The 27,004-nt window shown below is 40.7% G+C and overlaps 1 protein-coding gene and 2 long non-coding RNA genes across 10 annotated transcripts; 1 reads left to right on the top strand and 2 right to left on the bottom strand.

Annotated features, from left to right (window-relative positions):
• The first annotated feature begins 8,347 nt into the window (after window positions 1-8,347).
• Window positions 8,348-15,111, top strand: LOC145657380 (uncharacterized). The gene is made up of 3 exons (XR_014123016.1): window positions 8,348-8,821; window positions 13,092-13,601; window positions 13,688-15,111. It is a non-coding gene; the product is annotated as an uncharacterized LOC145657380 (long non-coding RNA).
• LOC145657379 (uncharacterized) lies at window positions 13,433-20,583 on the bottom strand. Of its 3 annotated transcripts, XR_014123014.1 has the most exons (4): window positions 18,563-20,583; window positions 16,436-17,799; window positions 16,179-16,316; window positions 15,266-15,482 (listed from the first exon to the last, which is right to left on the bottom strand). It is a non-coding gene; the product is annotated as an uncharacterized LOC145657379 (long non-coding RNA). The 3 variants fall into 3 exon arrangements; XR_014123015.1 differs by lacking the exon at window positions 15,266-15,482 and adding an exon at window positions 13,433-13,569 and having other exon boundaries at window positions 16,179-17,799; XR_014123013.1 differs by having other exon boundaries at window positions 16,179-17,799.
• A 581-nt stretch (window positions 20,584-21,164) lies between these two features.
• On the bottom strand, window positions 21,165-26,988 carry LOC113583829 (class I histocompatibility antigen, F10 alpha chain-like). Of its 6 annotated transcripts, none has more exons than XM_081711779.1 (8): window positions 26,793-26,988; window positions 25,792-26,064; window positions 25,394-25,681; window positions 24,623-24,907; window positions 24,310-24,429; window positions 23,490-23,516; window positions 23,239-23,322; window positions 21,165-22,784 (listed from the first exon to the last, which is right to left on the bottom strand). In XM_081711779.1, exons 1-7 carry the CDS (start codon window positions 26,866-26,868, stop codon window positions 23,273-23,275), a joined length of 1,119 nt encoding a protein of 372 aa, XP_081567905.1. In that variant the 5' UTR covers window positions 26,869-26,988; the 3' UTR covers window positions 21,165-22,784; window positions 23,239-23,272. The 6 variants fall into 6 exon arrangements, with proteins under 6 accessions (XP_081567905.1, XP_081567906.1, XP_035379581.2 ...); XM_081711780.1 differs by having other exon boundaries at window positions 21,165-22,781; XM_035523688.2 differs by lacking the exon at window positions 23,490-23,516 and having other exon boundaries at window positions 21,165-22,781.
• Between the last annotated feature and the right edge of the window lie 16 nt (window positions 26,989-27,004).

The following is a 27,004-nucleotide window of genomic DNA, read 5'->3' as shown; positions in this document are numbered from 1 at the left end:
TGGAGCTATGAGGTAAAACACCATCACCTCGCTTTCAGGTTGCCTTGATTTGCCCAATGCATACTTCAAGTACCTTGAAACACCATGCTTCAAGTCTCATGGAAGATGAGCATTGAGACTATTTTCTTTCCTGGCTCCCAGATGGTAGAATGAACTTTCACTTGCTGTCCAGACAGCAGAGTCCCTTGCAGTCTTCAAACGCAGACTGAAGACCCATCTATTCCATCTGAAACATTTGATGGCCACTGACCCTGCTCCTATATTGACTAAATGAAAATCGTACTTATTGTAGGGTATTGTTTATTACACTGATGTTTTCTAACAAACTCTAGTACTTATTGTTTATTGCACTTATTGTTTAATATAGACCTATTGTATTTTGTACTTCTAGGCATCAGCATTGATCCCTGTATTTCTACAGTATTTTAATTCATTGTTATGTTGGACTCTAACCTACTGTACTGTACTAGGATATACTCCATGAGTAAATGACAAAGTACTTTTGTAAGTCACTCTGGCTAAGAGCATCTAGCTAAATGCTGTAAATGTAAAATGCCTAATATTTAGTGCCTAGTATTTCACTCTCTCCAGTAACCACAAGAAGCAAGAGTTCTTGGTTCAGCAGATGATTATTTACAAAGCATCACAACAAATCATGAGAACTACAAGGAAAAAATAAAGATAAATATAATCAGCTGACAAAAAAGGTTCGTTTGCTGAAAATGACAGTAACATAGAATCATGAAAATAATGCTTACATTGTCCAAAAAAAATTGACATTTTCATCGCTCTATATAATTTAATTTTAAATAAAGTTTAAGTTAAATTAAACTATAAATTTAAAGCATTTTCTTGCCTTCTATATAGGACTTATGTCACGGAACACTCCCCTTGTCACTGGTCACGTGGTACGGCCCGCCGCCTGCAGTGGAAGTCACTTTGTATTGCTTGTAACCACGCCCCATGATGGCATACACCTGTGCCTGGTTTAATGATGTGTGTATTTAAACCCCTGTTGGTGTGTGCCGCGGTGCTGGTCATTGTTCGTGTTGATGTGTATTCATGTTAACCATATATGTTCGTGGCGCCTTGTTAATATCCACGTTGTTCGAGCTAGTTATATGTATCCATGTTCAGATTACATTATGTGGGCGGGCCACTGTTGTCTGCGGCGAAGGAGTCTGTGCATCCTGCTCCGTGCCCTTTTTTACAATTTATATATTTCACCTTTTATTTTAACAAGAGGCCAGCCAGCTCAACATTTTTATTTAAAAATATTCAACATTAAAAATTGAGGTTTAAAAAAAACAAAAACAAACCACACATGCAGGCAGACGCATTGTGAGCAGCTTGCACTGAAAGAGAGGAAGGAATTTGGAGGGTCTTTATGCCAACTCTCAACCTTATTCACTTCTCTTAACCTTCAGTAATTATGTAAACTTATTGAAATGCAAGAAGAAACTAAAGAGGTGCTGGACATGCATTCCATAAGATGTTTAGCAGCAATAACCGTCCCCATGTGAATCCAAAAAACTAAGATGAACGTGGATGAACAGATGGAGGGCTGGAGGAGGATGTGGCTGTAGCACAAACACTCCCACATCTGTAGCAGACACTCACACATCTGTGGCTGTAACACCAGAGATCACAGTGTGGGTGGAGAACCACTTGCCATCTGGGACATCCCTCCATTACTGATGCTTCACTAAACCATTACATTGAGAGACAGACACAGACAGACAGAGAATGAATGAATTGTAATCACATGATTCACATCATCATGAATCACATCAATTGTTTGTTGAGGAGACTTTTCTTCTTGTTTTGTGTTAATGCCAGTGACTACTGTGACTGTACATGGCTAACTTACCAATGCAAACCCAACCTAGCTGTAGGAGCTAGAGTATAAGTCACATGTCCATCACTGCCTGACCTACCTGTAGGAGCTAGAGTATAAGTCACATGTCCATCACTGCCTGACCTACCTGTAGGAGGAGCTGTAGTACAAGTCACACATCCATTGCTGGTCGTATTTGTTTGTCCATTTCTGTCCCTGCCTGGGAAAGTCAGGAGAGAATAAGCAGTAGATCTACTTCACCGGTTTACAACTCACTGATACTTATGTGCACACTGCAAATGTGTAGCTTTAACTTATGTCAGGTTTACATTTCTACACACAAGACTTGTGATTAGGTCAAGAAATCTACAGTTTTAGCTAATGACTCAGGAGAGAAAAGATTTGGTCCAAGAGTTCTGTGTACTGCAGGCTTAACTGATACCATTAACATTACAAATTCTTTACAAAATTACACAACATTGACCAAATGTCTTCAGTGCACACATCAAATTTCCAGCGTTATCTGATATACTGCACAAGAATTGTTTAACCCTATGCATCTTTAAATGTGATTATTCAGTTTTATCAGTTCTGGATTAATCCTGGAGGCCCGTAGTTGTAATCTCAGGGCTATAAACCCAACCTTCGCAAATGACCTCCTAACAGGTTTTTTTGTCCCTTGTGGCACTCTGCCTATTTGGTAATCCGGCACTGGGTTTTACCTTCTCTTCTCCTTCGGTAACCACAAGCAGCACCACCCACCAGTCCTCCTCTCATCACACCAACCAGAATGTTGGAACAGTTACTACATTTACCATCTCAGAAAACAAAATGCACAATTGAAACATTAAACACCACTAAAAATGTGAATTTGAAGAAAAAAAAGCTAAAAATAAATAAATAAATTGAACTCTGAACCATCATGTTGTTCACAAGCTTAAATCCTTTTCACTGTACATTGTTGTATTTTAAATTAGTGTAGGTGTATGAAATTAAATTATTTTCAAAAGTTTTCAAAACTGCTGCATTTACCCCAAATATTAATTACTGGTCCTTTGAGACTACTGTGAGTCACATAACAGTCATAATCTGCATCATCATTCTCCAGGATGTCCACACTCTTCCTCAGCTGGTAGGTGTCATCATTGGGTCTGACTCCTGAGGACATTATCAGCTCTTCAGGCAGGGTGACTGTCTTTCCGCACACTCATCATCACATCTTTAGGGTAGAAGCCAGTGGCCAGGCAGATCAGGGTCAGTTTGATTGGGTCATCCACAAATTTCTTCACAAATGCATAAACAACTGGTGGAGCTAGAGAGAGCACAGGTGTAAACACAACTTTCCCTTCAATTAGAAGCAGATTTCTATCAAAAACATCACTACTGTGGATAACTGGCTGCACATTCTTTCAGAACCATGTCACCATATTTATGAAGACACCTGTTCTGAGAAGAATGTATCCACTATTTCAGCACTGTGAAGCTCAGACTCAGTTCTACACTTTGGTTTTGAACAATCATCTTCCTCATGTCTGAATCTTTCTTAATGTGAGACACCAACAGAATGAAGAGAGTGAAGGAGGAGTGAAGGTGAGCACATGCTTGAAAATGTAATCTATGTTTTATAAATACAAAAAGACACTTGGCCTTGTTTTACAGTAACATTACTAGTATCAAAGAGGTCTGTGTGTACTGTAGTTGTGTAGTGCAGAGATTCAATTCCAGTCTGGAATACAAATGGAGTTGAAAAGCCCTGTAGAAGTAAACAAACAGGTTTCACTGTGGAGACCAAATACTCACTTTGACTGATCTCAGTATTACTGTAGTTCAAATAAATCTTCATCCACTCCACACATCGCACAAGAACAATGTTTTGTCCATGTTCAGAATTCCACCTCTCTGCTGTGTGCTGGACCTGCTTAACTGAGGCCTTCCACTCTTTGGAGATCCAGTCATAAGAGATGAGATCTACTCCATAATAGCCATATTTATTAATGCAACTTTAAATAATAAACATTGCATTAATCTCACAGCCAAACCTCCACTGAAGGATGTGAACATCTGAAATTGGGTTGAGACACAGACAGTATACAGACAATTTTAGTACAGACATTTCTCATGAGTTTTCCACTCTCCCACAAGTCTTTCTACAGAGTGTACATGCCCATTATTAAGCAGTGACACACTAGAACTTACACCTAGTGTATACATATCCGAATGACACAGACTGTGCTGTCGGGACTATATGATGTTTTATTACCAATATATGTTAAATATGTACAGCAGCTCGTTCAGGACACAGACCAGTGCAGACTGCTCTCTGGACTATATGATGTTTTAATTACTGATATGTTAAATATGTACAGCAGCTCGTTCAGGACACAGACCAGTGCAGACTGCTCTCTGGACTATATGATGTTTTAATTACTGATATGTTAAATATGTACAGCAGCTCGTTCAGGACACAGACCAGTGCAGACTGGAATAACTTGGAATGGAATGACAGAACAGTAAATCAACTCAGTTCTGTATAGTACTGTGTAAAAGTCTGTTTACACACTGTAGGCACCCACAGTATGAACAGACACGCAAGAAAGTATAAACTATTTAAAATGGCACTAAGTGTTTATTTACATGTAAATCACAATATAACACATAAAACCAATACTACAATACAACATTAATGCAAATATGAATAAAAAAAAGTAACTTTTTGAAGGAGGTATGGTTACATGGTATTTTTGATGGAGGTACGGGTGGATGGTGTTTCCTGGTGGGTATTTCTTCCTGCACCACCTCCAACAGTGGCCTTCTGACTCATGACCATCTTTCAGTATAGCAATGACTTCACTGAAACATTAAGGCCCAGATCTGGTTCCTTACTGCATGTACAGAACAGTCTGATCCTCATCAGAACTGAGATTGTATGATCAGATAAAGTCTGAAGCAGCAGCTCAGGAGAATTTAACACAGTGATGTTTTCCATTAAGCAAATTAACAAGCTTGTTTATTGCTCTTGTATTGACCTTTTCAGTAGATTTCCACAACTGAACAAATAAAAATTAATAATGTAGATCTACTCCTTCTGTTATATTAATAATATAAATCTACCACTTCTGCTGCATTTGTGTAGATCTACATTATTATTATAAAATAAAGTTTTGGAGAAACTGACAAACATTTTCTCACCTGACTTCTTCTGTCCCAATTCCTTAATAATTGAATGGAGATGGTCATTTAACCAATGTCCATACTCCTGTAGTTCATCAGTGCCTGTCTGCAGGCCTCTCTGTGGAAGCTTCTTCCACCAGTCCTGTTTGGGAGTCCTGATTCTGTAGGAGTCGATCTGTCTTCCATCTAGAACAGTCATTGCAGTGAAGTCAAAGATGTCATTTTTGGAGTGTCTGGACTGGATCGTGTATTCATAATACAGAGAGTGCTTATCTGTGGAAATCAGAGACACACACAAAAAACAAAACAAATATAAAACAAGTTGATTACAATAAACAAGAAGGGTGATTAAAATATAGCAAACCAAAATAAAATGTGACAATACATCCCATGTGGAAGAAGCAGGACACGATGGTACTGGCACAGACTGCTCCGCCCGTGTAAGTCACGTGGTAAGGCCCGCCGAGTGCAGGGGGGCTCCACATGCGTACTGTGAATCTCAGCCAGCCACAACCACAGGGTTTAGTGTTCAAAGAAGTTTTATTCTCATTTCAGCTATATACAAGTACACAACAAAAACGAGACAATGTTCCTCCAGGATCATGGTGCAACACAAAACAACAGTGCAACAGAAAACATGCTACACAAGTGCAAACAGTCCAATATAGTGCAAAAGTGTCATTAAATAAACAATAATAAATACAGGACAAGACAAATACAAAATGAGTAGACAGTGCAATTATTTAGTCCAGTACACAGTACTGGACATATATAAAGCGAGTTGTGCATAGGAATCACTGACATGCTACCCTGAACATAGTCACCAGTAGCAGCCAGAACAGTTCAGAGTACAGTGCTGGTTTAGTACAGTACTCTAGCAAGTAGGATAATGTGCAAGACTGCAACAGGAGTGCATAAGTTTATTTGTGTGAGGTTTGACTTCAGCACTAGTCCGATGCAAAACAATGTGTGAGTGTGTATAGATATGTACATACGTATGTATGTGTGTGACTGTGTATAAGCATGTATAAAAAGTGCCCATTTTGGAATCTGAATTGGAGTTAGCCAGAGTTCAGGAGTCTAATGGCTTCTGGGAAGAAGCTGTTGCACAGTCCGGAGGTGCGGGACTGGATGCTGCGGTACCTTCTTCCAGATGGCAAAAGGGTGAACAGTTCGTGTGTCGGGTCTTTCACAATGTTGGTGGCTTTCCAGATGCAGCACGTTATGTAGATGTTCGTGATGGAGGGAATAGAGACCCCAATGATCTTCTCAGCTGTTCTCACTATTCTCTGGAGGGTCTTGCGGTCAAAGGCGATGCAGTTCCCAAACCAGATAACGATGCAGCTGCTCAGGATGCTCTCTACAGTACCTCTGTAGAAGATAGTGAGGATGGATGATGGGAGATGGGCTCCCCTCAGCTTCCGAAGGAAGTAAAGACGTTGCTGGGCTCTCTTGGTGAGGTTCTCCGCTATGTGAACGCCAAGGAACTTGATTTTCTTGACGATCTCCACTGAGGAGCCGTGGATGGCAAGTGGGGAGTGATCTCGCCTTGCTCTCCTGAAGTCAACAACCATTTCTTTTGTCTCGTCAACATTCAGATACAGGTTGTTGACCTTACACCAGCTCACCAGTTCTCGCACCTCCTCTCTGTAGGCTGACTCATTGTCTTTGTTGATGAGACCCACCACAGTCATGTCATCAGTGAACTTGATGATGTGATTTGAACTGTGCATCGCTGCACAGTCATGAGTCAGCAGTGTGAACAGCAAAGGGCTGAGTACACTGCCCTGGGGAGCACCAGTACTCAGTGTGGTGGTGTTGGAAGTGCTGCTCCCAATCCGGACTGACTGAGGTCTACCAGTCAAGAAATCCAGGATCCAGTTGCAAAGGGAGGTGTTCAAGCCCAGTAAATTCAACTTTCCAATCAGATGCTGAGGAACAATGGTGTTGAATGTTGAACTGAAGTCTATGAACAGCATTCTTATGTAGGTGCCCTTTTTATCCAGATGTGTGAGTGCCAGGTGAAGTGTGGTAGAGATGGCATCATCTGTAGAGCAGTTGGAGCAGTACGCAAACTGCAGGGGCTCCAGAGAAGGGGGAAGCTGGGTCTTGATGTGTCTCATGACAAGTCTCTCGAAGCACTTCATGATGATGGATGTGAGTGCGATGGGACGGTAGTCGTTGAGACACGACATTGTGGGCTTCTTAGGCATGGGGACGATGGTGGTGGTCTTGAAGCATGTTGGGACCACGGCACAGCTCAGAGATATTGAAGATGTCTCTCAGGACATCTGCAAGCTGGTCAACACATTCTCTGAGCACACGACCCGGGATGTTGTCTGGTCCAGCAGCTTTCCGTGGGTTAACTCCACGCAGAGTACGCATCACATCAGCCGCCGTCAGGCACAGCACTCGGTCATTTTGTGGAGGGATGGACTTTTCTGCTGCAACGTTGTTCTGTGCTTCAAACCGTGCATAGAAGTCATTCAGTGCATCTGGGAGGATAGCATCACTGTCACAGGAAGGTGATGTTTTCCTGTAGTTAGTAATGGCCTGAATGCCCTCCCACATGTGCCGTGTGTCACCAGTGTCTTTGAAGTGTCCATGGATGCTCTGTGCGTGTGCACGCTTTGCTTCCCTGATCACACGTGACAGTTTGGCTCTTGTTTTCCTGAGAGCCTCTCTGTCATCTGTTCTGAAGGCTGAGTCACAGGTCCTCAGTAGCATGCGCACCTCAGCAGTCATCCATGGCTTCTGGTTGGGGTGTGTGGTGATGGTCTTGGAGACAGTAACATCAATGCACTTGCTGATGTAGCCAGTCACTGATGCTGTATACTCTTCCAGGTTAACAGTGCCACCATCAGTAGCAGCCTCCTTGAACGTGATCCAAGTCGTCTGCTCAAAACAGTCCTGAAGAGCAGAGAAGGCTCCTGCTGGCCAGGTTCTCACCTGCTTCAGAAGCGGGTTCGAGCGTCTAACCATCGGTCTATATGCAGGAATCAACATTACAGACATGTGATCAGAGTATCCGAGATGGGCGCGGTACGCACCGGAGATGTTTGTGTAAACGAGATCCAGCGCGTTCGCGCCTCTCGTTGCAAAGTTCACATGTTGATGGAATTTGGGCAGTAGTGACTTGACGTTTGCGTGGTTGAAGTCTCCGGGGACAATAAACAGTCCGTCTGGATGAACGTTCTGCAGTTCACTAATCGCTCCATACAGCTCCTGGAGAGCCTCTCGTGTGTTCACGCTGGGTGGAATGTACAGCGCGATTATAAACACGGAGGTGAATTCCTGCGGTAAATAAAAAGGTATGCATCTGACAATAGCAGACTCCACCAGCGGTGAGCAGTACTTAACGACAAGCACAGAGTTTTTACACCAGGACTCATTGATATAAATGCATACTCCGCCGCGTGTTTTGCCGGAGAGTGCATTGTCTCTATCGGCACGGATTAAGACTAATCCATTCAGATGAATGGCGGCGTCTGGGATACTGTCGCTGAGCCACGTTTCAGTAAAAACACAGCAGTCTCTGAACTCTCGCTTTGTAGTCTGCTGGAGTTTGATGCAGTCCAATTTATTATCCAAGGAGCAGACATTTGAAAGGAATAGAGATGGTAGAGCTGGGCTGCTAGGATTAGCTTTTAGCCTAGCACGGACCCCAGCTCGCTTCCCCCGCTTCTGCTTCCTTGCACAACGCTTGCGGTGTCTCCCCCTTCGGCATTCGGACTTAGGCGACGCCGTGGTCTGCAGGCCTGGTACGCATAGCAACCCGAGCTCACAAAGCGTCTGAAGCACGCCGTCGTCCAGGTAGGTTTGTGCATTTTGTCTTAAGTGTAGCAGGCTATGGCGGTGGTATACATGGAGGTTGGTTCTTTCCCTGTATGTGTGGTTTAAGTTGAGTGAGGACGTGTGTGAAGTCCTCGCTCTGTAGCAGTAACAGTCTTCGTTTATTGTTAAGTGTATAGTCATGTTCCCAATAAGTGTTGTGTGTGAATAAATGTGTCTCAGTCGAGGGAGTCTGTGCGCCCTGCGGCACTCGGGCCAGCTTCGTTACAGGTGTGACTTATTCACAGTTTAACAAGCAAAATGCAGAAGCCCAGAAGATCATGTCATGCTCCTTCACCCTAGTTACATACCACTATAAACTGTACCACAGTGATGTGACGAACATTAGAAATACTTTGTTAAGGGACCACAGTTTTACTAGGGAAAAAATATTTTTAGACTTATGATCAGATATTTGTTTTCCCGTTTGCAGGCTAGCCACATATAAATCTTCTAAACGTAAATTAACTTACAGCAAAGAGAACGTCCTTGTTCAAAAAAAACAAGTTGTGACAGGCTAGAGTAACGTAACATAGTCCAACATGTCCAAGTGTCACGCCTGCCACCATTATTTACAATACTTAGGATTAAATCACAAATAACAGCGTAGGCTTTGATGATCTTTAATAGCTCTTCTGTCAAATTACGACTTTTAGTTCTCGTCAAACTTAACTCTTACTTTTAAAATGTTCGACAGAAAAGAGAGACTTACTTCCGAGTACTTGCAGCACTGGCAGCATGTTTTATCATTGTCTCGTTCACATGTTGTTCAGTAATAGTGGACTGGTCAATGCATTGTTCAGGCCTTTCTGTTTTTGATTAGGAAGTACTAAGGAGAACCACCTTGAGGTAGACACGACAGCGCCATGCCTTCTGAAGGGCAGTGTTATCTTAGTGGTGAAGCTAATCGACTTTAAATTACAAGCTTGCCAATCCCCTTGTCACATGACTTTACCTAATTTCCTGAACGTGTCCGCTAAACTGAGTTTGACGATAGATAGATAGATAGATAGATAGATAGATAGATAGATAGATAGATAGATAGATAGATAGATAGATAGATAGATAGATAGATAGATAGATAGACAGATAGACAGATAGACAGACAGACAGACAGACAGACAGATAGATAGATAGTTATTGTCATTGCTCATTACAAGTACAAGGCAACGAAATGCAGTTAGCATCTACCAGAAGTGCAAATAGTAGCAATGTGCAAAACAAGCGTGCCAAAATGTGCACTATAAATATATAAGTATGGCATTATATATAAAATATATATGTAAAGTTGTTTATATATATATATATATATAATTGTGTGTGTGTGTGTGTGTTATATTTGTGAGACATATAAAATATAATAAGATATATACGTAATATATTAAGTATAACAATATAAATTACAATACAATGTAGGCAGTATGTACAATAGTGTAGTGAATATTTACAGTGTATCTTTATATAGTATATACAGGATAGATATAAACAGTAGTGTATGATGTACATACACTATATCCAGTATGGTGAATGCTAAATATAAATAAGTCCATGGTACACCGCATGGACGGTGTAGGAGCAGCAACATTTATCGGTGTATTGTAGAGTTAAGTAGAGTGATGGTGAATGGAAAGAAGCTGGATTCGAGCCAACTGGTTCTAGCACGGATGCTCCTGTATCTCCTCCCAGATGGTAGTGTGAGTGTGGTTGGGGTGGAAGGAGTCCCTGATGATGCTGCGTGCTCTGTGCACACAACGCTGGTGGTGAATGTCTCCAATGGCAGGGAGCTGTGCGCCAACAATGTGCTGAGCATTCTTCACCACCTTATGCAGGGCCTTCCTTTCGGCCACAGTGGAGCCGCCGTACCACACTGTCACAGTTGCTCAGAACACCTTCAATGGTACAGCGATAAAAGTTAGTCAGAATCTGAGGAGACAGATGGTGCTTCCTTAGTCTCCTCAGGAAATAAAGATGCTGGTGCACCTTCTTAACCAGATGAGATGTGCTGAGTGTCCATGAAAGATCCTCAGAGATGTGGACCCCCATGAACTTGAAGCTGGAAACACGCTTTACTTCTGTTCCGTTGATATGAACAGGAGAGCATGTGCAGCCTTTGGTCTTCCTATAGTCTACAATGAGTTCTTTGGTCTTTTCAGTGTTGAGGGAGAGGTTATTGGAGGAACACCAGGTTGCCAAATGCTGGATCTTCTCCCTGTAGGCTGTTTCATCATCATCATCGCTGATGTGTCCGATCATGGTTGTGTCATCTGCAAACTTAACGATGATGTTAGATTTATGCAGAGGCACACAGCTGTGGGTGAACAAGGAGAAGAGCAGAGGGCTCAACACACAGTCCTGTGTTCAGAATGAGGCTGGTGGACATGTGACTGCTCAACCTCACAGCCTGGGGTCTGTTGGTTAAGAAGTCCAAAACCCAGTCACACAAGGGGGTGCTGACTCACAGGTCACTGAGCTTGGTAACTAGCCTGGTCGGGATGACCGTATTAAAAGCAGAGCTAAAGTCAATGAAGAGCATACATACATAGGTGTTCTTGTTGTCCAGGTGGGTGAGGGCAGAGTGAATGTCAGTAGAAATGGCATCCTCGGTCACTCTGTTTGTACAATATGCAAACTGGTGGGGGTCCAGTGATGGTGGAAGCGCGGCCTTCAGATGACTGAGAACAACTTTCTCAAAGCACTTCATCACGATGGGTGTGAGTGCAACACGGCGGAAGTCGTTCAGACATGCTGCAGAAGACTGCTTTGGTACCGGCATGATGGTGGATGTCTTCCAGCATGTTGGAACAGCAGTCTGAGCCAGTGACAGATTAAAGATGTTATTAAAGATCTGAGCTAGCTGTTCTTCACACGCTCGGAGGACATGTCCTGGAATGCCATCAGGGCCGGTGGCTAGCTGTTCACATCCTCAGTGGATAACATGGGAGGTTCACCCTTATGAGGAGGAGGCCCATCCCATGTGGTGAGTTGTCTATTGCTGTGATCAAAACGAGTGTAAAACTGATTAAGCTCATCCGGTAGTGATAGATGGAAGAGTTGGTGGGGGTGGTTTATAGCATGTGATGGACTGTATGCTCATCCACATGCAGCGGGGGTCGGAGCTGTGGAAGTGCTCCTCAATAGATAGTTTGTCGGTGGGTTTGGCTTTCCTAATGCCCCTTTTCAGATTGGCCCTGGCTGAGCTGTAGGCCTCAGCATCCTTGGCCCTGAAAGCAATGTCTCATGCCTTCAGCAGTAGGCAACTTCGGCACTCATCCAGGGCTTCTGATTAGGAAAGATCTTCACATATATAACAGTGGTGACATTATCAATACATGAGTTTATATAGTCCGTGACAGCAGAGGTGTATTTGTTCAGAACTCTGTGAGAGTCCACAGTGGCCTGTGAGGAGAACATACTCCAATCAGTGTTATGAAACTGAAGCTGTAGAGAGGAGGCAGCCCCTTCTGCCCACACTTTAACAGCCTTTGTTGCTATTTTCACACGTTTGATGAGTGGCACATACCTGGGAAGCAGGAACAATGAGAGGTGATCGGACTGTCCCACATGGGGGAGGGGAACAGCCTTGTATGTCTCTGCAATGTTCATGTAAACCTGATCCAAAGTGTTGTCTCCTCTGGTTGGGCAGGAGACATTTTTAATGAAATTTAGGCAGCACAGTTCATAAATTTCCGCAACAATAAAAACTCCGTCTGGATGCGCAGCTTCTTGTTTGCTGATTGCTGCACTCAACTCTTCCATGGATAACTTGGCATTCGCGTCGGAAGGCATGTAAACAGCAGTGGTGACGATAGTGGAGAACTCTCTCGGTAAATAGAAAGGTCTACACTTAATCATCAAATACTCCAGATTCACTGTAGTCTGTAGCTCTAGTGGATGTATGATGAAACTCAGCAGTATATGAACGTGATGAAGATAAAAATTATTTTATTGTTCTGAATTTGTCTATCAATTCTAGCACTCACTGAAACTAATTTTAACCTATTATTCTTGATTTAGAGTGAAAGGACTAAACGTGGGGATAATAGCTATTAATTTAGTGAACATTTAGTGAACATTTGAACATTTGATACAGTCCCATTTGTAAACATAAGATACAATCTCATTGTATGCGATTCAAGTAAGTAGTCTGTCAAAGTTTTACTTGTGCGCGCGTCGTCTTTTGTCTCTGCAGACGTGCGAGCGCAGCAAGCGTACAACGCTTATGTCTTTTCCTCTCTTGTCTCCTTTTGGACAGAATGGATTACAAGCCCACATTCAGGCGTGAGACCTCCGGCGAACTCACCCTCCAGCTTTCGCCCGAGGCCGTGGAGCTGTCCATGCCTACAAGCGGCGGCCAGCCCTGTCTCGGGCTCGGAGCACCGAGAGGGTGCGGGAGGAGGCCAAGGACCGAGTGGTGGCGAGTGGGGGCGACCCCGGGAACGCCCGGCTGGTGCCGAGCGAGAGCACTGTCCAGTTCGGGCAGTACCGGGGTCAGACATTCAAATGGCTGCTGACGCACGATGTGGGATACCCTGTCATGGTGTTGGCGGCCCATCAACGGGAGCGCAAGGGTGGCACCACTTCAATGTACCCTGCCATGGCGAACAAGGACGCCCTGGTCCAGTACATGAGCCTCTGGTCCAGTACATGAGGAGGATGGGTCCTCCTCTCCTGGGCGGGAAGACGAGCGTCTCGTGGGCTTCGGGGAACACCAGAGCGTCTCGTACGGGGACCTGTACGAGGGTAAGGAAAGGGAGGAGAGGAGGTATGTACTGTATTCATGCAGGACAAACGCAGCAGCATTGGAACATGGAAGGTTTTGCGGTGACACGCGTGTTTTTGTTAATCCAGATACATCCAGTGGATCCGGCGGCAGAAAGTGAGGCCTGGGAGCAAGATGGAGGCGTTGCAAAAGTACATCCAGCGCAGAGACGTGAAGGAGAGCGGCCAGCCGCAATCAATTTTGATTGATTTATTATTTATTTCATCAACAATAAACAAAAACTATTCAAACAGTTCGGTTTCCTGTGTATAAATGATTGGGTTAAATTAACTTAATTCAATTACATTCAATTAAGTCAACTTTATTAATCTTATTCTTAAATGAACATTCACTTTTAACAATATGTATATTAGTGGGAGCTATTTTTAAAAATGTGGAAAAACTTTAGAAATGCAGAAGACGCATGCAATCTTAATCATGATTAAAAGTGAATTTAATTACACACGGATACAAGATTTTAAAAAGCCAGTCTAACAGCATGAAACACAGCTACTTGACACGCATACTCAACTGCACACGGCTACTTAACATGCGAAACAACAGCCGACCCTCTGTCACCATAGTCCCGCCTCCTTGCTGGAGAGATCACAGAGGTCACCTGGCGAGGAATTTGGGCAGATTCTGGGTTCTGGGTGAACCGTGGGTCCGGGAAGGCCGGGGACGGCGCGGATGAGATCGAGCGCCTCAGGAAGGCGCTATTCATTACACTATTCAATACATGTGATTGTATAGTGCACTGGTTCTCAAACTATGGTTTTAGTAACAATAAAATGCCATTGGTCATAGTGGTGGTACTTAGAGAGCCGAGTATTTTCTGAGGTGATACGTGGTATAAAACATTTGAAAACCACTGGTATACTGGCATTACAGCCTTACTATCTGGCTATACTATTAAGTGCCTAAACAAGCTCCAGATAGTTTAAAATGCAGCAGCCAGGGTTATTAATAGAAATAGAAAATTTTATCACATCACTCCTATCTTAGCTACTTTACATTGGCTCCCAGTAAAATTTCGTATTGAATATAAAATACTTCTAATAACCTACAAAGCACTGAATGGTCTTGCCCCAAAGTACCTTAGAGAACTCTTAGTGCATTACAATCCACCATGTCTGCTTAGATCAACAGGTGCAGCTCTTTACTAGTACCAAGAATAAGAAAATCTATCGCAGTAGAAAATCTACCCAGTTGTAAACTGGGATTGTATGATGCTGTCACTTCACCTCTATTTTGTCACTCAAGTTTGTTGACTGAGAGTAGTGGAGTGCTGATGTTCCAGGGTGCCCTCATGCTTGTGGTTCCTTCTGGCTCTTTCCTTTTAGCTGTGCTGCCATAGCTAGATCTGCCGGAATCCATTGTTGCATATTATAGTTTAATTTACACACTCTCATACCTGGACATGTCTAATAACCTATTTGTCTTTCTGCCGAGGTACACCTAACTCTGATGATATGTTACTGAGCCTCAACCCATCTCAGCTGCCATGGCTACTGATGTCCCCTGCTGTGGTCCACCACATCTCCATGCCAGGCCAACTACTTCTCCGTTGCCTTGATAGATGTTCTCTTGTGGGATGGGTTTTGGACACGTGCACACCATCGGGACTAGACTAAGACTTCTAGAAAACCAGATTAGACATTAATTGGTTTTTGTTGTTGTTGTTTTTTATTATTATTTATTCATTTTTCTCTTGAAATTGTTATTATTGCGGTGATCATTGTTGGCAAGAGGAGGATGGGTCCCCCTTTGAGTCTTGGTTCCACTCAAGGTTTCTTCCTTATGCTCTAGGGAGTTTTTCCTTGCCCCTGTGACCCTTGGCTTGCTCACTTGGGCATGGACATTTGTAAAGCTGTTTTGTGACATCTGTTGTAAAAAAGCTCTGTATAAATACATTTGATTTGACAAAGTACATGCACTCGTGCAATTATAATGCTTTTATATCAATTATGATGATTTTATCTCATCTCAGTTATAATCACATTAAGTTTTTGTTTTCTAAAAAATATATATTTCCAACATTAGACCTTTTTCAAAATATAAGTTATCCTACTACATATTTTTAGAACAAAAACATAAATCTATAAAATAATATTTGGTGGAAATACTTCAGTTCTTTTTCAGAAAGTTTAAAAACATGTTACACACTGACTTGGGGAATTGTGTTGATTCCTCTGATGTTCTGTGACCAGACCTCAGATAGGTTTTACCACTTGCCACAGATTCTCAGAGGGATTTATATCAGACATGGTAATGGGACAAGCAGGAACGTTTACTACTTTAAGCAAATCTGAAGCTTTTACCCTGTGATTCAACTTCAGGTGCTTTGTTGTAAACTTTATGGTTATTAAGCTAAAAATGACATTATACACAGTACAAGCGCCAGTAAATTTATTCACTTATATTTACATCAGAAAACAAAACTGGTTTTATTGCACCAAGTGAAATACACATGGTGCAAAAAAAGTACTGGAAATCAGAATGTAGATTATTCACATTATGTCGACAAATACAAATGAATTATATAGATGCTGTATTAAAATATTTAAAACACAATCAAACCTGCAAAAATGCTCGATGCCATACCGCCCGATCGCCTATCACACGACACTACCCAGCAGCCTGTTTGTCACCCGGACCAACAACTCAGCCAATCAGAGACGTTCAATCAGATCGTTATCACCGGAATATTGACGTCACCTGTGTGTTCAGAGGATTTTGTATTTAAGCGTGTCTCGAGCTCTCAGCCATTGCGAAGTATTACCTTTAGGTTCTTTAAGCGTGCTGAGTGTTAGTTTTGATCTTCGTGTGTACCATACCCTGATTTGTCTTCGATTTTTGCCTGCCCCTTTTTTTGGATTGCTCTTTTGGTTTTGACCCTGGATTATTCCGATACCGCTGAATGGAACACAAATGAAGCTTCTGTTAATCAGGGTGTAACTATAGAACAAAACGGCTGCCCACATGTACATGAACGCAGTGTTATTACATGCAGTATACACTTTGGCACATAAACATTCTGTCATAAGGGCAGGAAGGTGTGGCTGCAATTCTGAAATGAACCACTAGAGGTGCACTTGTAAGGAGCTGATGGTGCGGATCTGAAAGTGAGAGTGTGAAGGCGCTGTCCTGCAGCAGGTAACCTCAACTTGATGTCAGTTGCGCATGCGTAGATCATGTATGGCTGCAGGACAGTTATTGCTCACTTATCTTTGTATCTCACACAGGAAATTCCATCAAAAGACACAGGGAAGTCATACAGTCCCCTCTGAAGAGCCAGTGAAGTCACACTCTCCCCTCTGAAGAGCCAGTGAAGTCACACTCTCCCCTCTGAAGCCAGAGTGAAGTGTTGCTGTCCCCTCTGGATCCTCTCTCTGTGCCACAGCAAAAACATCATAGCATGCAGTAAAGCCACAGATGCAAAGATCTGATAGTGGTGCACACAAAGCTATCACTTTAACTTTTGCTGAAATATAGTATTAGATTATATTAGCTGCCTGTTTGAATACCATGGTAATAAATGTAGTTTTATTTGTAAATTCTGATACAGAGAACCTGACAGAGTACGTGACCAGAAAAAGAATCATTACTATGTTTAATTAAATCAACAGAATATATGCAGACCTTTAGATCTGCTGTGGTTGCTGCATTCTTAGCCTTTAAGTATAGTATATGATATACTATTCACCGTCAGTTAAATATTACTATGACAAGGTGCATTCCAGGCAATCAAATTCACTACACCACCAACAGTATTTACATAATTTACTGTTTCCCTTCAGCTGTAGTTATTTATATTGCATAGTCATAAATTAGTGTAGGTATAATCATCACACCTGCATGGTTGTGGAAATGTATTGATTAACTAAGGATTATATAAATGACAATGAATTTACTTTGCAAAATGATTGACTAATGTTAATTGGAATATTACTTTTACACAGAAGCTCCATAAAACATTGTTAACACCGAACATTTATGCCTGTATCATGCAGCCATGATGAAGGTTGTGACGGTGGCAACACAGAGGAAGCAAGAGGTGAGGCTGAAAGAAGGTGCTCTTTATTATCCGTAACGTAACCAACTGCAATGCAGAAAACAAAAGGCGTTTTGATGTAGCGTTGCACTCTGTCGTAACACTTGACAGTGTAGTCCACTAATGTGCAGTGCTGTCCTTGGGAACCTGCAAGTTTAAATAATGAGGGAAAGAAACAAGGAACAGGTGAGCAGGATTAATAGGAAGGTGACTGGGAGCAGGGCAGGTGTGTGCTGTGATCCTGAGGAGGAGAGGACGTGTCCCTCCTGCTGGATGACCGGCTAACCATGACGGAGGTGACGTTTTAGGACAGATGTTTAATTAGACATGTTCATGTTGATTCTTCATTCACATTACAGTGTGTGTTACCATGCACTTAATAATTGAATAACTGCAGAAAATCAGATTTTGTCAACATCCACTTGGGTATTAAGATAAAATACTCAGTGTTTAAATGAGTCAGGCAATAACTGGAGTTCTACTTTGAAACCAGCCAATAAACTCACAGAATGATTTAATGTAAATTTCAAACTTCCAGCCGTGGCTTTTGAAAACACGGACCCACTTTACTGGAAAACATAGTTCTACCAGTTTTTTAATGGTTACTAATAGTTCATAATTCATTTCTATGATCATGTACTATGTTTTAGAGTCTCCCTAAAAGTGATAGTCATTTTGCGGGTGTTTGTGCTTCCAGGGCAGTGGTAGCTCAGTGGTTAAGGTACTTGACTAATAATTCACTGGACAACAAATATTTACAAAAGGCATGCTTCTGAGATAAAATTAGCCAATTTTAATTAAGTTGAAGGTGCTGAGCACGAATTTGACAATAGAAATGCTGACTTGGCTATCGTTTCTTAGAAATTCACAGTTTTTTTATGCATTAGAAATATTATGAAATAACACATACTGTAACAGAAGTCCTGTCTATTTGTGACCTTGTTTTGCCTGTCGTTTGTGGACCTGCTCAGGATCATCTCTGACTAGCGTCCAACAGTAATCAGCCAACATAGCAGTGGACCACTTCCCCTAGTGTCTTTTCTCAAATGCTGAAATGTCCTGATGAAAGCGTTCGCCATGCTTGTCGCTTACCATGGCGCAGTTTTCAGGGAAAAATTCCAAATGGGAATGAAGGAAATGGATCTTTAAGGACATTGTCGATCCAAGTTTGTGATACATTGACAACATGTCTTTAACCAATTCCTTGTAGTTTCAGGCCTGACATTCCCAAGGAAGTTAGTTGACACCAGACGAAATGCATCCCAAGCCTTTTTCTCATCACCCTTAAGCTGGTAGTCGAACTTATCATCTATGAAGAGTTGACAGTTAACTGTAGATGCCACTTTTGATACAATGTCACTCATACATTTTCCTGAAGAAGATTCCATTGCTGAAGTCTTTAGCCTAGTAATTCTGCTTTGCTCTTGGACAGCTCCAGATCACGAACGAGATCGTTCAGTTCTTCCTGCGTTATTCTGTGTGATGCAGATGATGCACCTTGACTGAAGTCAGGATCAGTTTCCTGATGATCATCCGATGTCGAAGGTCCAGGAAACTGCAGAGTCATTTCGTCTTCATCATCTGAAGGATCATTAGAAACTTCTGTCGGAGGTCGGATAGCAGAAGGTATATTTAGATACTCTATTGCCCACTTCTTCTTCTTTGTAATGCCTCCAGAAACAGGAGGCACCGATCTTGCATCCGAAATACAGATGATATGCCTTCTTCACTTTTGCATTTGAAGCAATGTCCTTCTTCTGATTTGCAAAAGTCACTTCCCCACAAATGTAACAAAAATTGTCCTCAATATTGATACAGTTACGAGGCATTGATACTTGTCGATTGACACTATCTGAATCACTCCAGTAGTGTTTATAATGCAGCTGGACTTACATTTAACCTAACGCTGCTGAATTTACATCTAATATGATGTTTAGCACAAGAAGTAACAGAAATAAATCACTCATCCTATGGTGTCTTGCTTTATATATCTCCATATTGTGTAATCTTACGTCAGCGATTGCGTAATCTTACATCAGACAGTGATGCAATAGACCTTCCTGGGTATGATCATCATGATCTGGTACAATATGATGCAATATTTCTCAGTATTTTGAAATATTAAAAATTTTCATCTTATAACTGGACCTAATACAATGTCTCTTATGGATCACATGGAGTTATTGTTAAAACGAGAGCCAATAACAAATGTTCATGGTTATATCCATGTTTAGGACATTGAAATCATTAAGAATTGCACCTTATTAACTCAGAAGCATTTTTGTTGTTGTCCAGGAGGTTGTCAGCTCAAGCCCCAAGGTTGTCGCTGTTGGCCCCTAAGCAAAACCCTTAACCCTCAATTGTACTCAACCATGATTTTAAGTCGGTTTGGGTAAAAAAGCGTTAGATAAATGTAATCCTACACTTCTGCTTCTGGGACAGCTACAAATATATTTGTGTGCTTGTCTCTTAGTCTGTACTAAGACTCAAGAGAAATTTGAAAGAAAGGATATACATGAAAGTAAGGGTATATATGCTGAGAAATCTGATTAGTGAGCTAAAATCCTGCTCTCTTTATCAGATTTCTTAATCTAATTCCTAGGCCATATTCTGATCCATGAAATCAGAATGTAATACTGTTTACATGACCACTTGTATAATAAGATAAGTAGATAAATCTGATTATGATGGGCATGTAACCACACTGATATGACTGTGAGGTAGACAAAGCAGTGGAGGCCTAGGCATTATTTTGGCCCACTCAGGGCACCATCTTGCCTGATTGGTCACTGCAGATCAAAAGCCACAGGTAATTTGCATACCCTTGAAGTCACATGCTATATTACATTTACAGCATTTAGCTGATGCTTTTATCCAAAGCAACTTAGAATTATGACTGAGCACACCTTGAGCAATTGAGGGATAAGGGCCTTACTCAGGGGCCCAACAGTAGCAACTTGGCAGTGGTGGGACTTGAACCAGCAACTGTCCAATTACAAGTTAAGTACCTTAACCACTGAGCTGCTATCCCACAATGCTTCCCTGAAGCATTTCTTTGCTACTCCCTGTGATGGACCTGCCCTCAATCACATATATAAGTGTATATTTGCATGTACATTTGAACATATAAATATCAAATACTGTGGTGGAGGGTGACTCCATCACACTCTCTGTTGAAAATGAATGGGAACAAATGTTTGGGCCCTGTGACGAATGTGAACAGAACCAGATGTCCCCCATCTCCTGCTCCTTTGGACCCATAAGAGAAATCAGAAAGAAACCATTTTAGCAATTGCATTACACATTTACCTATATTAAAATATTAACATCTGATTTTGGTCATTAGCGAGAGAGAAAAGGGAGGGGCCTCAGATTCTGCTAGAAGATGTAACACTGAAGTCATCATATGCTAGAACTACATTATAATGATGTAATCCTCTAGAACTTTGCTCCTGTACAATCCAGTTCATCACCATAGTTCTAGGGCACTTTAATTTACACAGGGACACAAGGAGAGTTTAACGAACAACCTTTATTAATGAAATGATCCAACAAGAGCAAACCATAAGCTGTGTGCATCATGAAATACTTTCAAAAGAAAAAACCTCTCCACTGCACCAGACCCGAGTGTAAAACCACACACTACTACAGAATGTTGGAGGTCTGAGCTCATATTAGAGGAATAGTTCAACCAAAAATCCAGTTTAAACATCCGTATAGACAACAAACCAAATAAAAATCACCCGGGAAATGAATCCACACCAGACTGTTCAGTGACGTGTTGTTATTTGCAGGCAAGTGAGCAGAAGAGAAGGGCAGCATAAAGTTATTCAAGCCTTTTATAAAACATTAATACAAGATAACCTAAATATGGCTGCTACAGCAAATAATGAAATGCATAAGATGTATTAAATTCACACATATGATATCTATAGACATCTTCTTTCAATGAGGTTTAAACATTTAAAATTTTGAAAGCATAAATGGTATTTAAATACAGAAACTTGAAAATGGTGTAAAGGACAAAACATGTCATCATGTAACATGGTGTGATGTGCCCCAAACGTCTCCTCGTGTGTGTGTGTGTGTGTGTGTGGCCACGGCCTCCCTGTGTCTCACACCTGCTCCTCATTGTGTCATTATCATACATGTATAAAGGTCTGTCATTTACATGTTTGTGTTGGTGTTTAACCCCATTAGCCTGTGTGTTACGATGTGTATGTTATATGTGAAATAAAACGTATGTCTATGTTTAACGCAACTCATACCCGCATCCTTCTATAACTCCTCGCATTATATGATGTCACCATTCATAATGAACTATTGCATTTCCGTAATGCAGTATGCAAATCACACTCAGCAACAAACACTAAAAAGTAACCACTGAAATGAACAACAAACAAAAGGTTTACAGTAGGAATGTATCAAATATAAAACACTCTTTGCCACTGATGACTCTGGCACTGTTGGTGGAGGAAAGACATTGGCCCTTATTCATCAAAGCTGTGTGTAGTCAGATCATTAACTGTAAATTTCACAGAGAGTTTTCCTATTCTTCAACTTCATCTTTGCTTTGTCTGTACAGTCAAACTCACATCTGGTCAGATTGTTGGTTTAAATGTGTTTTTAAAACACAGAATGAATACTTCTCAAAATTCACACACTGCTGCAGAAGGCTGGATGAAAATGTACACATACACACACAATGAAATATAGCAAATGTAACTAAAATGATTAAATTCACAAATATAATATCTATAGACAATAGTATATTGCTGTGACAGCAATATACATATTCATAAGGACCTGGTGAATGTGTGCTTGTTTCCACACAAATAAAGATTAATCATCTGGGTTTAAATCACCATTCACTATCAGTGTCATACAACACAATCAGGTGTTCAGTAGATTCCTGATAGTGAGATCTGTTTTCCCTTTGATGATTAAGGGCCACTGAGAGTTGTGTACATTCAAAAAAAGCTGAACTGAAATCAGTGCACTCCTGGCCTTAAAAGATCTAATGTAAGAAACATTGAACATTGAGTAACAGCCTTTATAACCCATTCAACTAAACAGAAAATGCTCTAAAAATCATCACCCAAGTCCTCAGGTGTTATGGTGTCTTCATCCTGCTGTAAAGAATGAAGAATGAAGGTGTTTTAGATAGGGCAGATAGTTTTAGACAGGGTAATGGTTTGTTCTTATATGAATAGCATCTGCCTCTTGTTTTGGCTGTCTGTATATATAATTATAATAAAACTATGGCAGAAGAATCACTGGGTAACCATAAGAAACCTATTTTTGTTAGTTTGTTAATTTTACGTGTGCAAAAAGTCAGTTTTCCTATCATACTACAAGACAAGTTATAATTTAAACTTTCAGTGCATGATGCACACAGGCCTTAACAGCTCTGCTACACAAAGAACCTTGTAGGACACTGCAAGATTTACACTTATAATTCATATACATCATTAATAGTGACTTACCAACAAAACAAAGTGTCACTGAAGGTTAAGATCACAACAATGTAAAACAGTTGTATAGGAAACTGGGTTCATAATTATATCCAGGAAAATGTTAACCTACCAGAGTCAGGAGGGGAATTTAAGATCAATGCTGATCAGGAAGAACCGCCATTGCTGAATTTATATCCTGAAGGACAATTGAGCACTAAAACACAGATTACAGATCAAAATAAGGAATCTTTGAAATAAGAAAAGGAAAAATAATATGATGACAGCACAACTAAGCTACAGTGCACAGTGCACACCCTAAATGTTTTAAATATGTGATATTATTAGTGGGGCCAGATGTAACAGTCACAGCAGCTGCAGGACCTGAAGGAGGAACTGGAGGAGAAGTCACTGAAATAAAAAATTAAAGATCAAAATAAGGAATCGAGAAAACACAAAATGTTTTAAATATGGAACATCATTAATGGGGTCAAAATAATGATCAATTATCAATTAATCAATTATCAATAATTATCAAAATAAGAAATTACTCAAATAAAGAGAGGGGAAACACACAAAGACAACACAGCTAACAGAGTGCACAGCAATCCATTAATGCCAAAGAAATCAAATCGATGTTTTTAAATTCAGAATATTATCATAGAATATTATCAACTCTATCAACATATGGTGTATGAGATCCATGAGGACCTTTGGACACATCTTTGTCTGAGAAAGCCATGAAAAACTAAATTAAATCTTTAGTCTGAAAAGCAAAAGAGGATTCATCAGGATTTTGACTTCTTAGCTCAAAGACAAGGGATTTCAGGAACTGGAGGAGAAGTCACTGAAATAAAAAATTAAAGCTCAAAATAAGGAATCTAGAAAACCCAAAATGTTTTAAATATAAAATAAAGAGAGGGGAAAAAGACAAAGACAACACAGCTAATTTACAAGGCACAGCATTGTTTGGTGGCTGATATTGAGGAGAAGCTTTGGACCCATTTTTGTCTGAGAAAGCCATGAGAAACTAAATTAAATCTCAACATTCTTTTCAATACACTGAGTTGAGCTAGTCTTCTAAGCACACACTATATGGTATTCAAGTGTGAAATGTACTCTTTCTGCCGTGAAATTAGTATAGTATTATACATAAAACTCTCGAGGGAGTAGAGAGCATCTGTAATTATCTTGTTCTACTCACTTCTACATTTAAGGATATGGATGATCACACCAACCACAGCCAGTGTGAGCAAAACTCCAAACACTCCTCCAATAATAGCACTCTGGATTTTCTCTCCTGAACAGTCATTACATTTTCCATCTACAAAAACAACAAATAATCAAATTAAAGGTGCCATATTCTCCACTGTCAAACATTACATTTCTAAATTTAAAATAATTTTACTTCTCATTATTGCTTTTTATACATTACTGAACATTTTAACAAACTATTGAATTGTGTTTTTCATTATAAGTGTTAGTAAAATGATTCTCAACACATCAACACTATTTACCCCATTTGGTAATTACTGGTTCTGTGAGACTGCTGTGGTGGACATAACAGTCATAATCTGCTTTTTCACTCTCCAGGATGTCCACACTCTTCCTCAGCTGGTAGGTGTCATCATCATTGGGTCTGACTCCTGAAGACGTTAGCAGATCTTCAGGCAGGGAGGTGCGATACTTCCTCACATTCATCGTCACATCTTTAGGGTAGAAGCCTGTAGCCAGGCAGGTCAGGGTCAGTTTGTTGGAGTCAGTCACAGATTTCTTCGCAAATGCATAAACAGCCGGTGGAGCTAAAGAAAAAACACAAAACAGATATTTATTAGATATTTTAACATTACCAGATTATTGTAGCTCACATGAATACCGCAGTACCACTACTCTACTCAGGCTCCAGACACAGAACTGTAAAACAGCACTACAGCCAGATGAGAAAGATCATGTCAATTCAAAAGGTAACATTCACTCAGGATTCAGGAGTCTATTAAAAAAACCTGTTAAAGAAGCTAATGTGTTATGTTACCATTGTATGGTAACGAGCCATGGTAACGGGCCATGATAACATGTCATGCTTTTACACATAGTCATGATGGATGCCATTTCTAGCATGTGTGTAATTCTTTTCAATTAAAAAAAACAACATAAATATTGACATTCTACACCAATATATGGTAGTTTTAAATATGTTATCAATAATACAGGATGAACTTACTCTTTTCATAACCTGAACTTAATGTAGTTCAGATGTTAAAAGAAAATGAAGGATTTGTGGTGCTTACTGTGTTTTCTCAGTGATTCCTTTCCATAATCCATGAACTTGGTGAGCCAGTCCACACACTCTTTCTCCAGGTAACCCTTGGTGTACTGGTTCAGGATGGACACATCATCCCATTTCCTTTTGGTAGGTTCAGCAGCTTGTACCGGAGCGATCCAGCGACTGTTTGAACTGTCGAAGGAGAGGAACTCTTGGCCATCATAGCTGTACTCATCTATACCTTTCAGAAATTGTATTCCATCCGAGTCTTCTTTAATCTCACAGCCATGCCTCCATTGCAGAACATGAAGGTCTGAAATTCATTATGTATCAAGACAACAAAGACCATCACATTTATTAGCACAAAACATCCAGGATCACTGGATAACATCTATATTTTATTATGATTGATAATGTACTAACCAGACTTGCTGTGATTCATGCGCTTCGTCAGAATGTCCACATTGACCTTAAACCACTGCTGTTTGCTCCTGCGGGACTGGGTGCCTTTGTCCCAGTAATCTGCCTGCATCTTCTCTCTCATCCAGTCCTGCATAGGAACCTTAGTCTGGTTCTGGCTGTTGAAGTAATCAAGCTCCCTGTCATCTAGCAGACCCAGAGCAGTAAACTCATAGATCCCGGGCAGAGTGATAGGCTTGGAGAGGGCCGTGTAGATGTAATACAGAGAGTGTTTGTCTGTGAAAAAAAGACGTGAGGAGAATTAATTTACAAATACCTAATTAACTGATAAATATGGAACCCCACTCTCTATCAAATAATCTCTTTGTATATTTGTATGTTGGATACGTTACGTTTTTTTCTTTGCCTGAGCAACAAATAGACCCTTTTATACACAGGCTACGTAATGACATAATATGTGCACGTTTACCAGAACTGATGGAGTAAACAATGTCCAGTGTATCCCAATAATATTAATGTATGAATTGTTAAAGTTCCTTCGCGCAAATATCTTTTCACAAGAACGAATCGGTTCGCTACTTTGTTTATGCAGCAACTGGCGTCCTTCTCAAATGGAGTCCGTTACTTAGTTCTGGGCCTTGAGAAGCACGGGTAGAAAACGCCATATATCATCAGTTAAAGTTACAACTCTTTAAAAACAGTTCGACACGTAGTCTAATTTACAATAGTAAAATAAGATAAACTTCATCTTATTAAAACGTCCTTAAATTGTTTGAAATACGAGGACAGCGTGCCGTTGCAAGTCCATGCGACTGTATATTAACGTTTTTAAATAATAAAAAAAGTAGTCAAAGAACGTTTGTTTAAAACTTAACACATTAAAATTGGCCATTTTAATCAAATGAGTTGTACATCTTCTTTATTGTTGACTTTTACATTTATTACTTTCGTTTTCGACTATGGCGCAGATAGGTTAGCTAACCTCTATTTCCTCAAGAACTTACCGCCCAACGCTGGCAGAACAACTTCAGACGTTAATAAAATGCAAACCAGTAGCCATTTAAGTATCAATTTAGCCATCTTTGTTTAAATCGGTTATTTTTACACGGTTTTAGGTTGAAAGAAAGCTATTTTTTCGACCGATTTACTCTTCGGCGTTAACTTCCTCCGTTGTCAGACTGTTTTGAGGAAACGTGCTCAGCCAATAGAAGAATAA

Source organism: Electrophorus electricus, chromosome 4, assembly GCF_041902795.1.
Source record: "Electrophorus electricus isolate QZ-2024a chromosome 4, ASM4190279v1, whole genome shotgun sequence".
Lineage (NCBI taxonomy): Eukaryota > Metazoa > Chordata > Actinopteri > Gymnotiformes > Gymnotidae > Electrophorus > Electrophorus electricus.
This window is presented reverse-complemented; position numbering and strand designations above follow the sequence as displayed.